Raw genomic sequence first — 14454 nt, forward strand, 5'->3', positions numbered from 1 at the left:
CTATGATAAACTCCACATGGAATGACGACCGTGAGAAAAATGACCTTTACCAGGAGCATCTCGACTGACACTGTACTCAGCTAAAGCGTTCGGGCTTAGCGGCTCCCAACTGCTTGACTTCCATTTAGATGCATTACCAGATTTAGCCTTTATCGGGATTAACGGGCGTGAATTGGTTTCATATTCCATTTTCGTTACTTTTCTATTTACATCATTTACTACAGCCCTACTAGCCTTGAAGCTTTTATCTAAGAAGTCACTTAATTTGGGGGAAACGAAGACTAATTTTTTATTGTCGATAATAGAAATTTTATCACTATTTTGTTGCTTTGTAATGTTAGATTTTAATTTCGTAGATGATATCCCAGTACGTGTAAGATTTATATCATTATTGTAAGTATCAGATGTTCGTATTTTGGGATCAGGCTGATTACTACTATTATAGTGATAACCATTATCTTGATATCGGGTAAACCAGTCGTCAGCAGTAATTCCATCTTCTAAAAATTCAGCCGTTTGATTGTTGTGCATCATGATCGATGTTAGGTCTTCATTTTGTTTGGCAACGCGATACATTAGATTAACCTTATTCTTAATGTTTCGACTACTTTCAGAAAGATCTACTTTCTTATAGGTGGCAAAGTTTGCAGCAGGCATTTCCTATCATATAAATGTAAATAGATGGATTGGATGAGTAGGTAATGCAAGCTTTTTCAATCAGCATTAATTCTTGGATTGTTAACCAAGTTATTAAATAGCATAATTTACTTTTAAAGTGCATAAAACTCATCTAAAATAAATTTTATAGGAATAATTTTTGGTTCAATATAGCTGTATGTGAGAGTTATCATAAGATAAGACTTTTCAATAGCAGTACTAAATATTTGAGCCCAAGATGAAATTACTGTGTGCTTGCGCATTCCAATATGCAAGATAGAATTTTTAGAAATCGGAAACTGTGTTACCTTAGATGTTGGCAGCGATTGAAATTTCTTAACTGTCTTATCGCTAATCGATTCTCCTCGAAGAGTGTACCAAATGTCCGATATACTAGCTGATGCTTCTACGTGACAATAATACAATTTGCAATTTAGGCATTGTAGAGTTGGCAGGTTAACCAATTAAGGTTATATAATATCTCTAAAAGAAAGAAACTACCTATACCTAGCAATACAATACTTTGCAAGCTGCTTTCATTACATGAATTTTTATGAATATGAAATTCATGAATTAATTGAGGATAAATGATTCTGTTACTACTGATTCTGATGTTTCGATTTGTATTAATCCATTCGATACGACTTAATGTTACATTCTTTATTTAACAGCAAAAATCAATACTAAATAATCAATAACTGGATAGTACTTTCATTCGCGTACCTTTAAATTTTTGTAGTAATAAGTTGTCTCCTTTTTTGACAATTGGTTTGAAACTAGGAAAGAGGATTGACTTTGCATCCGATTCGCCGAACAATTCAACCAATTGTAGTTGATATTCTGGACTATCTTGATCAATTATTGAACTCTAAATATGAGGTATCAAATAATTCGAGTTTTATGATTTTAAAAAATCGTATGAATGTATCAGTTGGTAATCATATCTAATATTAATCATTTGATCTTTCAAGTAGGCAGCATATGGTACAAGGATATTATTTGGAAGAGGTACTTACAATCGTGGCACTATTGTTGTGATTTTCTGCAATATCAATAAGGCAGTCTTTTGAGATATCATGCTTCTCTTTCTCAACCATAATACTAACTTGGGCTGTTTCATCGTTGTTATTATTGGATTTTAATGTCCTGCTTGGCTTATTTATTGATAAATTTCGCGAAATTCCCGACCTTTTCAATAACTTATCTCGAACTGCCATAATGAATTGTAAGCAATAAAGTCGATTTAGCTACTTTTACAATGAACAATATAAATATTTATAGTAATTGATATTAATAGGGGTTTTCTTATTACGGGAGTAGAAGTATGAAATACTCGGAAATAAGAATATAAAAAGATATATAACACAACAATAGTTTTATATAGCTATAACTACCTAACGATTCGCTACAGATATTTCTTAGCTTGTCAATGTTGTTCTTTTCCAATTGAGCAGTTTCAATAGTATTCTAGGATAGGTTAGCATAAAACATTATTTCGATCAAATCAATAATAAGATTGGCCATAACCACAATGATACGTGTCAACAATACGAAATATAACTAATTTGGGTTTATATCAAACTATAAAATATTTTATAAATAATAATGTTAAGGTTAATACTTTGAAGTTTCATTTTAGAAATCAGAAAACATATAGAAGCGATGAAATTATGTAAAATTATCCAACAACACGCGAAAGGTATAAATTATACTGTAGATTATAATCACTAGTAAACGCTTACATAATTGCTATCTAAATCAGATTATTCGAACCTGACGCCTTTCAGCCTCATTTCTACTTCGCCTCTCTTGCAAGATTTCCGCCTGGCGCTTAATAAGTTGCTGTTGTAAAAGAATCTTATTTTGATACATCTTAATTTGCTGGTCTCTATATCTTTTTTTAACTGTTTCCCAAAGTTCATACATTCTTTCATATTTCTAAGTGTGAGTTTAAAAAATGCTTCGTTACTTATACTAGTACGCCATATCATATTTTTAGAAATGTTATGACTGGATTTCACAATTCGAGAATTTCTTAAATTTTACTGTTACTTCTTATTTAATTTCGTAATATCTATCGTTTATGATAGCTTAAGTACTGATAACTTACTATCGTTTTATTGCGTTTTCGGGTTCCTTCATCTGTCTTTTTTCTTACTTTAGGTTGTAGTTTACTATGATAGCGATCACTGTCGCTTGCTGCCTGATGGTGCTCATGATTTTCTGTGGTTGACTGATGAAATTTCTGATCACTTGTAGCAAAAATGGGTTAGATAGTAAGGCTTAGCGCTATAAAATTTTCATAAACAAGTTATTTACGGTACTACGTACGTATTGATCCAACGAACAATAAGTAATGAAAACAAAGTAAATTATTACATAGGATTAAGAGTCACCCATGTAGCTTTTTAACTACATGGCCCATAAGTAGGATAATAAAAACTTAAGGTTTGCACTAAGTATTTTCTATCGTAATAATCGGTAATTATAGTAATGATTAAAATCAGATTAGACATTTAATCTTAAAATATTATGCAATTTATGGAGAAAAAGTTATACCTTGAATAGTCTTGATCAAGCTTTTCTTTTGGTGATAGGTAATCGTTAAGAATGGAAGGTAGAGTAGAATTCATTACGTTTTAATATTAGTTAGAAAATCTTTAGCCAAGACAGGTCCACTAGCAATAGTAATGTTGATAATGCTGGTATTTTTTAATTTTTTGAATAAAGTTTATGGCGTTATATCAGCTTTCATTAAATGCTAAGACCTAAATTGAATTGACTGATTATAATTAGCGGTCAGTACAACTAGGTAACTATAGCATTAAGAAATAAACGTGAGCAAGTTTACAGATTATTTGCTGAACGGTAAGAGATTCAATAGAGTTAATGTAAGAGAGTTTCACGTTTTAAATTACTAGACTGAGAAGGTTATACCAGGCCATTCCTAATAATCGTAAATGTTACAGTATCTGAATAGACTACGATGTCTGGGAAGGTAACACGTCGAATTCTTGGTGATGCGGCATCGGTGTCATGGCAACGCCAATATACTGCACTGTATTGTACACTGTACTGTACTACTGGTATAGAACTCTATTTCTCAAAACTCTAGTGTACTGTATACTGTACTGTACTCTACTGTGCAGTCATGGACTACTAAATACACTATTACCAGTAAGATTTAGTAGTCTACGCTACAGTACACTATGGTACAGTCAGGGCGTAAAATAATGTAGAGGTCTATTATTTTCTCGGTCATTCTACTATATGGTACCAATGAAACCGTATATCATACTGCACAGAACCAACCTAGCAGGATATTAGAAGCTAATTTAGATGTCAGCCGCAGACAGAGCAGTGTGCCTTTACAGACATGCGATACACTTGAAATGACCAAGAAAGTAATCGACTTCCATATTATTAGTATTGTCAACGATTGCTTCACGTCCCTCTTTTTCTTTCTTTTGTACCGTGGTCCCTGATAGTACTGTACTCTCAGTAAATCTCTTCTGGTGGAACGCATAATATTGATTACATACTGTACTCAGTAGTGGATTAAAAACCTTATCGAACTAACTAATAATATAATTTATATATGCTTGTTTGATGATGGGTGAGTCATTACTTTCTTCTCGATTAATTTATGTACTAGTATATAGTATACTGTACTGTACTATATCATGGCCTATATAGTGATTGTTCATGATATTATTATTTTAAAATGTAAGGTATTTTTGAACCAAAAACCTTATGGAGTTATTACTACTAAATTTTTAAATCATTTTAAAAATTTGGTAGTCTCTAGCTAGAAGAACATTTAATATTTTGGAAGCCAAGTTTCCAGCGGTACTGTAATTATATAATTATCATATATAATTAATCATTATGTGTCTTCATTATTACTGTAAATCAGTATGTACTAGCCAACCTTGCACACTTAGCCGTTGCTGTCAAAAAAGTAAACTGTATTATGTACGTATTTTGTTTATTGTCAACCATGATGGATTAGATTTGTGGTTTCATAAAAGGATATCTTACATTTAATACACTTATTGCTAGATGCGCTTAGGATATTATCAAAGAATTTTATTCAATATTATATTTTCAAATTTTTTGTATTTTAATAAGAAAGGGATGATGTCATCTTAACTATACTCTTGTAGGTTTGGTTACTTTACACACTGCAGCACTGACTTTGTAGTCACGAAACTTAATAAATAAAGAAACATGATTTCAACTAAGTGTAGTTATATTGACAATTGACAAAAATGGAAGCGATATTTTCTGCGTGCTCGATTGACGGTGTATGCAGTGTCGAAATATTTAATCATGGCGATAGTTTATAAAGAATTAGATATATCATTATTTAGATTCAAATAGTGAGTCAGTAATAGGGTAGCTTTCTATCCCTATAGATAAAGCGTAAACAGTGGGCCAGCATAAACAGTATATGCAATAACATAACCGCTCGATGCAACGTAGTTAATTATTTAATTATTTTACATTTTAGGTCTTTCTTAATTCACTTTCCAATGAATACATTTTGACTTTTAATTCCTTTAGTGTCTCTAGAATCATTTTGGATTTTCCAGCATTAAGTTGAATATCCTTCAAGAATCGAAATTCTCTATCGTCTGCAGTACCAGCGGTGACCTACATGTGAATGAATAAAGGATATATATTATATTCCTAAGTTTCCCTAATGATAGAATCTGAAAATATGTTAATTGATAGTTTATTGATTTCTATTAACTTTGAGTATTTGCTTCTCTACATCCTGAAGGCGATTTCTTAATGCCTTGATGTCATTTTTAAAACCTTCAACTTCTAGCACTCGTCTTTGTTCCAGGGCTAAGTATCTTTGGTTCATTAGGGCTAGTCTTTTACGTAATTTTTCTGTTCTTTCGTGGAATGCTTGCTGTGAAGCATCTTCTTGTTCTCGCAATTTACAAAGTTCATCTTCAAAGTTGATACATTGCTCGCGGTACATGTCAGCTAACTTCTGCACCTGTGTTAATTGTTCTCGTAAGAAGTGAGTTGCTAATAAATGCTGCCTGGCGGTGTCTGATTCTGTAACTTTCGGATTTGCGGTTAAGACTGTAGACATCGGTGAGGTAGTCTTATTTTGTATTTCAAAACGCAGTAACTCCAATTCTTGAAGCATATTGTCTTTATTGAACATCCATTCTCTTTCTTTCAGTTTCGTTGTATATTTCAATTCTAAAAAATCCTTTAACAATAAGGATATTTTAAAATTATGTAATAAGATTTGCGATGCTATTTCACTAGTTGTAATAACCCTTCTGAATCACAACAAGGGCAGACTGATTAATATACATTACTATAATGAGTGTACCTTAGTACTTTCGTATAACAAGCTTTGCGTTTTCTGCAATTTATCTGATAATAATTGAATATTGTCCGAGGCACGCTTTTGAGTTGCCTTTTGTTCTTCTACTCGGACGTTTCTATCCTCCAGTAATACAGTTATTCGATCTTTCGACAGCTTTTTATATTCCTCTAATTCCGCTTGCAATGATTCTATCTAGAAATTCGCTTATATGGTTATTTCTGCAATAATGTTTATACTGATGATTCACTTAGAAAGCGTACTCTCACCTGCAGAAATAGTGTTTCGACATCCGCGCAACTGGTTGATTCCTCCTTAGCTATACTATCCCTTCCTTTATCACTGTACTTGCGATTTGATATCGGTCTAATATTTAAGGACTGTCTATCTCGATGATCTATAAACAGTGGATGAGGATCCTGACTCAGCGCGAAACCTTATTCACACAATGTACAACCCTACAATTATATAGCGGTTACCTGATACCGATTTATCGAGATTTAATTCTGTTGGGCTATTAGTTTTTCGAATTACGATATTATCTGGTAATGTTTTATAAAAATAAGTTGATTCCAAGTTGTCTGAAGAATTGACTAGAGCAAGAAGTTCCTGAATTTTTTTTCTATCAGCCATTTCTTGCAATTTAAGGCGGCTATTTTCAGAATATATTTGCAGTACATGTTCTCTTTCTCGGAATAAATATACTTGCATGTCGCTTAGTGCTTGTTGCAACTCAGTGATTTCTTCTTCTCGTTGGCGTAGTTCTGATTGAAGTTTATGCTGTTTACCAAAGAATAATAATACTGTAATACGGTACATTGTCGCGAAGCGACGTTCTGAGGTGCTTATCTTATTCGTTAAGGAACACACTGTACACACTTAATTCGTTGGTATCTATTAATAGTGTATCTCTGATTCAATAATTGCAAATTAGTGCTTTACAAATTTCGTATCTACCGTACAGTACTGTACTATACCGGAAACAGTCGCATGACTCGTATCTGCATCTGCATTTATTATTTATGGACTTCAAAGTCGCTGGTTGTGCATTAGTCCATCCTAAAGTGTCAAAACTACTTACAATATTTCGTTATCCCGTTGCTGCTGATACTTCAACAATTACACTATGATATCCAATTAAAATAATAGTAAATGAAGTCAGATCGATTTTATTTCAATTGGATATTATTGTATGATAGTTTAAGTGTCGGCAGCGATGGAGTAATGAAATACTGTAAGTAGTTTTAATATTTTAGGGTGGTCTATAGTACAATATGCATGTTCAAGAACATGTTGCATATACACTATTATACAGTACGCAGCTAATGCAGTAATTATATCATAAGTATATAAGTACATAGTAAAGTTACACTTACTTGTTCTTCAAACAAATTTTTAAAGGAATTTAATTTCTTGGCCAGTTCCTCTTGTTCACTATCATATTCAGTAATCTTCCTTCTGTAATATTCTAGCAGTTCCTTGCTTGGTCTTAGCTGGCCTAAACGCTCGTTTACTGAGGGTATGATTTCGTTGGTCTTGTTGTAGTCTGGATCGCTAGTTAACGGATGCGGATCCATTTTTTTTTTGAATTGGGCGGCACTCGAGTAACTGTACAGTACAGTACTGCACTGTACAGTACTGTACTGTAGTGCGTACTGTACAGTACAGTATTGTACTGTACTGTACTGTACTGCGCTGCGCGATTGACATTAAAAACAAAATTAAATTAAATTAATTATAAAGCTGCTAGTACTGTAGGATTTTCTGTACGGTCTTCATTTTTTACCGTATTGTACTGTACTGTACAGTGTACAGTACAGTACATTTTTAGCAGAGTGCTAACTTACCCACTACAGTACTGTACAGAAATGTACTGTACTGTACTGTACTGTACAGTACTGTACAGTACTATGGAACGTGTAAAGATGACATTTTGAATCTTAACAACATGTAAACTGGTCTGGAGGCGGCGATACCGACAACTACAGTACTGTACAGTCAGGGACTTCTAAGACTAATACTGTACAGTACTGTACAGTGTACAGCACGGTGCAGTACTGTACTGTACAGTACGATATTCTGTAAATTGCAGAACAGGACTCCGACTACAGTGTACTGTACAGTACAGTACTGTACAGTAATGCAACAATAAATCATGAAATTGCTTTATATCAGCTAGCAATCTTTAAATATTGTTATACTGTACGAATACGATCGTTAGTACAGCATAGTGTACCTATAAAAAATAGTCTCTCAGTCATGGGTTTTTATCGTGAGTAACATGAATGTCTTCCATATATTTTAACGACCGTTACCTAATTACTTATACCTATTTGTCTCCTTATTGCTGATAGCAGTGATTGGCAGAATTGCAGCTTTCTTGTAACCGGAGATATTCATAAATTTTTATTCACATCGTTGCAATAATACTGTACAGTATACTAAGGAAGAACTCTAGCTAATTATGGAAGTCATCAGTGAAGAATCTATAATAGAATTACATAAAAAAATTAATTACCAGGCCCATTATATTGACGAATTAAAGAAGAAAATTGATATATTGGAGGCGTACAATCGAGATTTAGAGCTAGCACTTTTAACAATACATGGCCGAGCAAATGATTTTGAATTCGAAGATGACCTATCACATGGCGAAAAGCTATTTAGGTATGAGATATTTCGTGTATAATTATTATTTTTATAATAATAATCTTTAATGATTGCAGTTAGCTAATTATTGATTAATTAATGGCATTGATTATATTATACAGAGCTACATTAATGGTGTATAGGATGTCCTTTTAATGTTGTTTGGAATGTTAGATTCTAATTGCTTGTACATGTACGCCTACAAGCAATTAGAATAGAATCTATTAGGCAGTGTCTTGTTTTACTGTACCAGATAAGAGTTCCAACTACTGTATGCATACGTATATTTAATCATACTATACACTATACAGTATACTCTCTAATACTGACGAAAAATGTTGTGGAAATGCAGTACACGGCTATACAGTTATAATTATTATAAATACAATTACTGTATTATACCTAATCGTAAACTCTAATTATAAATTTGTGCCACAACTGATATGTCGCGCTTAGTTATTTCATTGCTGCAGTATTCGTACGTATTAGATAATAATAATTATTATATTGTTAATGTTGTCGTAAATATAGCCTAGATAATAATTGTTAACTGATAATATAAATAATAATAGAATTACGCGTATATAAGGTATTTTAATTTCACTTGAAAGATGAGTACAGCATTCGAACGTTTATTGCAACTTCGAATATACGGTATATGTCTTCTAAAAATTTTACATTATCCGCGTTAAATGAAAGAACAATACGAATTGATTATACGAACTAAAAGAGGATTAATTATATCAGTTATTGTAATGTACTACATAAATAGTAAAGGGTATTTCTTTACTATTAAATTGAAGTCATTCAAAAGATTAGCCGTTCGGCAAAATATTGACATCGATTTTATTTTAGCTGTGAGGTTATCGATTACGATGCATAGTTAATTACAACTATCAGTGATTGACATCGGTTTTATTTCAGCCGTGAGGTTATCGATTACGATGCATAATTACCAGTAATTAATTAAATGGATTACAGACTACCGATTCCTGGTTTAATTAATTAATTTACCTATTTTTATTAAAATATTGTTGACTCGGTACTCAGTATATCGCCATCATTTCGTAATAGTAATGACACGAAATGACTAGATAAAATTTCGATCTTATTAGAGGCAAAAGTTTTATTTATTTATATTCAGTGTAGTTAAAATCCTTTATTCTGGGCTATTTAACTTGTACACTATATTTAATAATCCAAGAATGCACAGTGATTCTTCCTACCTAAATCGTAATACTTTGCAATGGGTGAGAAAATATACAACTACACGGTCTTTAGATTTTGAATTTCCGTTTTCAACTTATGACTAGTGCCGATGAAAACAGAATGCAAATATTAAATCTTTTGAAATCCACGAAATGGCGGTACGATAACGGTGAAAAAACGTTAAATTTGCAACATAAAAGCCATAACGTTGATTTATCTCCTGAACTACGGCAGTATCATCTGAAAATGGTTGAAAGAAAATATGGCGGTGGTCAAAAGGCAAATCGTGCTGCTAGTGTTATTCAGGTACATTTTCGTAAATATCAGATGAATAAAAGATTTGATAAGTGGCGTAAAGCGTCAACAAATCACTCGCGGGTATATCGTAGCCGATCGGATGCCGATTTTACTTATCGTATGGGCGGCCGGCGCCCACGAAGCTTCGCTGGAATTGGAACTGCTCTGCCGTATGAAGAATATCTCGCTCAAAGATCTGAATCTCGAAACTCTTTCAACAGGTGATCTTAGTTAATAATGTAAGTTTCTAGATGAACGTACATGTCTGGCAATAAATTTAAGTCAGCTCTTTAAATTTAATTATAGTCGTTTGAAACATGAGGATGCAAATAAATTTCAAAGTCAATCAGGAGATCGTGCGCATCATTCAGCCATAGAAGCAACTCAAAATTATAGAGCTATTAATGTTAATGATGCTGAATTATCACAAAGTGAAGCAACCTTTGATAAATACTTATCTGACCAAAGTAATAGAGATATATTGCTAAAAGATCATTCACTAACCGATATGAACGAAACTTCGCTCGGGCTACTTCAAAATAGTGATAGTTCGAATACCTTGCAAAATACAGCCAATTTTGTTCAAAGTGCTAAAGCCACATCAACTAATGAAGAAGGTAGATTCTTAATGGAGAGTAAGTTAAAAAAGCAAGTAGCGGCTTCTGGCGAATATAAGGAAAATGGTATAGGTAATACTAGTAATTAGATATAACGTATCTTTGCTGTAGACTTTTTGACATCGAAAGTTGCTTATGATATTATTCCGAATCCCATGCTTGTTAAGTCAGAGCATAGGTTGATAAAATGTACTGCTGATCTGCATGATGAAATAAATATATAGCTCTAAGTAAGTTGCAGGATAGATCGAAGCAGTTATAATTTAAAAGTTGCAGACGATTATGATGATTAAATTATAATGGCGAGGAGACAGGAGAAAGGACGAGAATTTTATAGTGAAATAAAATGCGTATATATGTATTACTATTAAATTTAGATTACACTGCAATATCAATTAGTACAGTTATAGGGAAATGCTATATACGTTGTATATGAGTATTATTTACGCACATTCGCATAATCATACAATCAAATACATGTTGTAGCCTCCGAGTTATTCTAGAAAAATTTAGGAATACTGATTCACCTTTAACCTCCTTTTATAGTCACATATTACATATTATTTGCTATTACATATTATCTACTAGTGTATAATATAATGTACGTTTATCGATTATGTAACACTACAAATATCGGATTGTGATGTAATTGTTAAATATTATAGTACAGTTCCTTCATTCGAAGTCCCATTTTCAACTGAAGACATACCTGATCACTAAATTTGGAAGTAATTATGATATATATATAATTTTTATATAGGTAATATGCAATATATTCTAATCGTGGACTGAATTTAAGGACTGGCTTACACTATTTTAATAGGTCAAAATTTGTGGAATTATTTCTAGTAATTATAGTTATCGTTCAGACTGAGCATGTATCATATAATCAACGGTGTTTGCAATGTTAGTTCTTATATTTTTACCACGTTTGTTACATAGAAAACCTCAAAGAGGAATCGAATATCTTATTAGGAAAGGCATTTTAAAACGAGATCCCGAGTTTGTAGCTAGATTCTTGTTCGAGCAAATTGGTGTAAGTAAGAAATTTTTGGGAGAATATTTAGGCTGCATCTCGGAATCTTTTAATGTGGCTGTGCTAGAGTAAGTACAAAATTTGGTCTGGAGTCGAGTTCAGCATATGATTAGCATATAATAATGCTTTAGAAAACATTATTCTATTCTTTTTCGTCGAAAACTTGTATTAATATTTATATTGCATTTAATGCGTATAGCTGGTATATTAATTTTCTGGATTTTACAAAAATTACTGTTGATGAAGCGCTGAGAAGGATGTTGAAAACCTTTTTATTACCGGTATGTGAGAACTTTATATTCCTATTATAAACTTTCAGTTGCCTGGTCCAGCAGACTTGCTCTATGCCTAGATATTTATGAGTTAAAATACTTTGGGTAACAAGATTGTAATAATCAATTTTAACAGGGAGAAGCTCAAAAAATCGAGAAGATAATGCAAGTTAGTAGTTTTGTTTGTAATGAGATTGTTAATAGGTCTTGTTGAAATTCTTAGTCTTAAAAGACAAATTATTTGCAATATATCATAAATTGTAGGTTTTTGCTCATCGATATTGCGAATGCAACGAAGATTGTCCCTTCTCTGAAGACACGATGTTCATACTTTCTTTTTCAATGATAATGCTCAATACTGATTTACATAATCCTAACATAAAGAATGAAAGAAGGATGAAAGAACAAGACTTTATACGTAACAATAGAGGTACAGCAACAATTTCATTTATAGATTAGTACTATATAATAGTAATTATGTGTAATTTAAAATTTTGTATATGTATTGAATTTTTCAATTATTCCTATAAGTAATTTTTTAAATCATGATTGGTTGAAGGTATCAACGACGGCAATGACTTACCTGATCAATTTTTAGCTGGTATATATCACAGAATTAAGCAGGTATGTAAGGTAATGCACCTAAAACGATGGGTCTTCTTGTAAAGTAATGATATTCTTTTTGATATCCTTTGCGTAACTAGAACCCATTTCAATCTGGAGTTGATCATACAACGAAAGTTAGAAATATTGAAAATTCTATTAACGGAAAGTGCCCGGTTAGGATAGATTCTTATTGCCTCATTTCTGATAATAGCGTGTTCTTCAACTAAAAGTTATATAATTTCTGAAATACGTCGGTTTGTCGATATCAGGAGTTATCACTTCCGCATCGACAGCTGATTCATATAGCCAGCTTTTGCGTTGTAGATCCAAACAAAAAAGAAAAGCCAGGATTGCATCCAAGAATTGTATTTCTGTTTAACGATATGATACTGGTAAGCAAACATAGTTTAAAAGAAAATAGCTTTTAGAAATATTGGTTATAATTGAAAGGAGCATTTTTTAATGGTATAGTTAACAAAGATGCAAATAAAAAAGGGCAGACAGTCTGCGCCGCTAAAAGTACCTACAGTGGGTGGATCTACTTACAACTATAAGTCTCATTATACTCTATGGGGTTTGCAAGTGCGAGTCATCAAACACAGTTGTATGTAACTTGTCTAAATAAATTTTAGGAAATGATCAAGTAAACATACTTGATAAATGATTTCTTCCTGCTTAATATAGAAGCTATTCTTTCTTACGATCGATTCTTAGACTATAAATTTCCGCTCCAGTTATATAAGCAATTGGACAGCAAGGTAAGTGTTAAAACTTAATATTATCTATAAAATTTACGATTATAGTACTTAATGAATAAAAATGTTCATTTTGTAGATCGTTCTTACATTGAATGCAAGCAACGAGTCGGAAAGAAGGAATTTCGTTAAAAATTTAAAATTAGCGCTTTGTGAGGTACAATTTTATACAGAATTATCTCACTCTTATATAGGATATATCATATATGTTTACTTCATTCTTTTGTAGGTCGAAGCGGTCGAGAAGGAAAGATTAGGTAATGATAGTGGTACATAGTACTTAATGTATTGTAGATACTTTGATTCGTCTTTGAATATGTTTTTCGATGCAAGACTGAAAGTGTAAATTAAACTTTAAACTTTTAATCGATATCTGATGTCTTTTGATACCTTGAATTAGCTGAGATAGAGGCTCAGAAGGCTGGAAAAAATTATTTAAGCAGGAACACAGATAATACATCAGTCATTGGCAGCGCTGAAGCTACACAATTGGTCTCGTATTCTTTGGTAAGGAGTGCACTGACTATGCTCGCGGTTGTTTTGGTTTCTTTTTGACTGTAATTAGTATTGTGTTTTTATTAATGTACAATACATTCAGAAAAATTATAATATCTTTTTAAAGGGTGATGATAAAGCAGCTTATAATGGCTCAACGATGAATAGCAAAGAAATAACTTCAACAGTAAAACTTAGCGAAAGTATCAGTAGTTCTTCAGAATGTGATGAATCTACTTTGAGCATTGCTAACAATTCTTCGCTACAGAAAGATCACGATGTAGAATCGGCTGAGGCAAATACTACAGAAAACGTACTTCAATCTAGGCATTTCGATAATGTTAAATTACCAACCGCAGATCTCCATGATATTAGTAATATTTCAGGTTCTCTATCACCGAAACATGATATAAATACGGAGGCCTCTTCAACGAATTCTGAAAGTTGTGATATTACTTTGGATAAGGAGATGTCGCTTTCACACGATGATAAAAGCATTAGTATTTAG

At 32.5% G+C, this 14454-nt stretch overlaps 3 protein-coding genes across 3 annotated transcripts; 1 reads left to right on the forward strand and 2 right to left on the reverse strand.

Moving 5' to 3' along the window:
* Positions 1-4659, reverse strand: TRIADDRAFT_52467 (uncharacterized protein; the record flags this gene model as incomplete). The annotated part of the gene is made up of 8 exons (XM_002108914.1): positions 1-660; positions 966-1063; positions 1381-1525; positions 1674-1867; positions 2052-2124; positions 2431-2595; positions 2768-2909; positions 4589-4659. 8 exons carry the CDS (start codon positions 4657-4659, stop codon positions 1-3), a joined length of 1548 nt encoding a protein of 515 aa, XP_002108950.1.
* Positions 4660-5175: 516 nt separating this feature from the next.
* On the reverse strand, positions 5176-7533 carry TRIADDRAFT_2488 (uncharacterized protein; the record flags this gene model as incomplete). Its single annotated transcript, XM_002108915.1, has 6 exons — positions 5176-5313; positions 5414-5890; positions 6017-6205; positions 6280-6352; positions 6465-6790; positions 7387-7533. Coding segments are annotated over 6 exons (1350 nt in total), but the record flags the coding sequence as incomplete, so codon positions are not given.
* A 941-nt stretch (positions 7534-8474) lies between these two features.
* On the forward strand, positions 8475-14454 carry TRIADDRAFT_52469 (uncharacterized protein; the record flags this gene model as incomplete). The annotated part of the gene is made up of 17 exons (XM_002108180.1): positions 8475-8677; positions 9804-9909; positions 10196-10386; positions 10472-10854; positions 10894-10960; positions 11725-11886; positions 12018-12099; positions 12355-12520; positions 12650-12714; positions 12795-12869; positions 12966-13088; positions 13168-13300; positions 13411-13454; positions 13531-13608; positions 13681-13708; positions 13852-13958; positions 14050-14454. The coding sequence occupies 17 exons, from the start codon at positions 8475-8477 to the stop codon at positions 14452-14454; spliced, it is 2418 nt and encodes an 805-aa protein (XP_002108216.1).

This window comes from Trichoplax adhaerens, genomic scaffold (genome assembly GCF_000150275.1).
Source record: "Trichoplax adhaerens TRIADscaffold_1 genomic scaffold, whole genome shotgun sequence".
Taxonomy (NCBI): domain Eukaryota; kingdom Metazoa; phylum Placozoa; class Uniplacotomia; order Trichoplacea; family Trichoplacidae; genus Trichoplax; species Trichoplax adhaerens.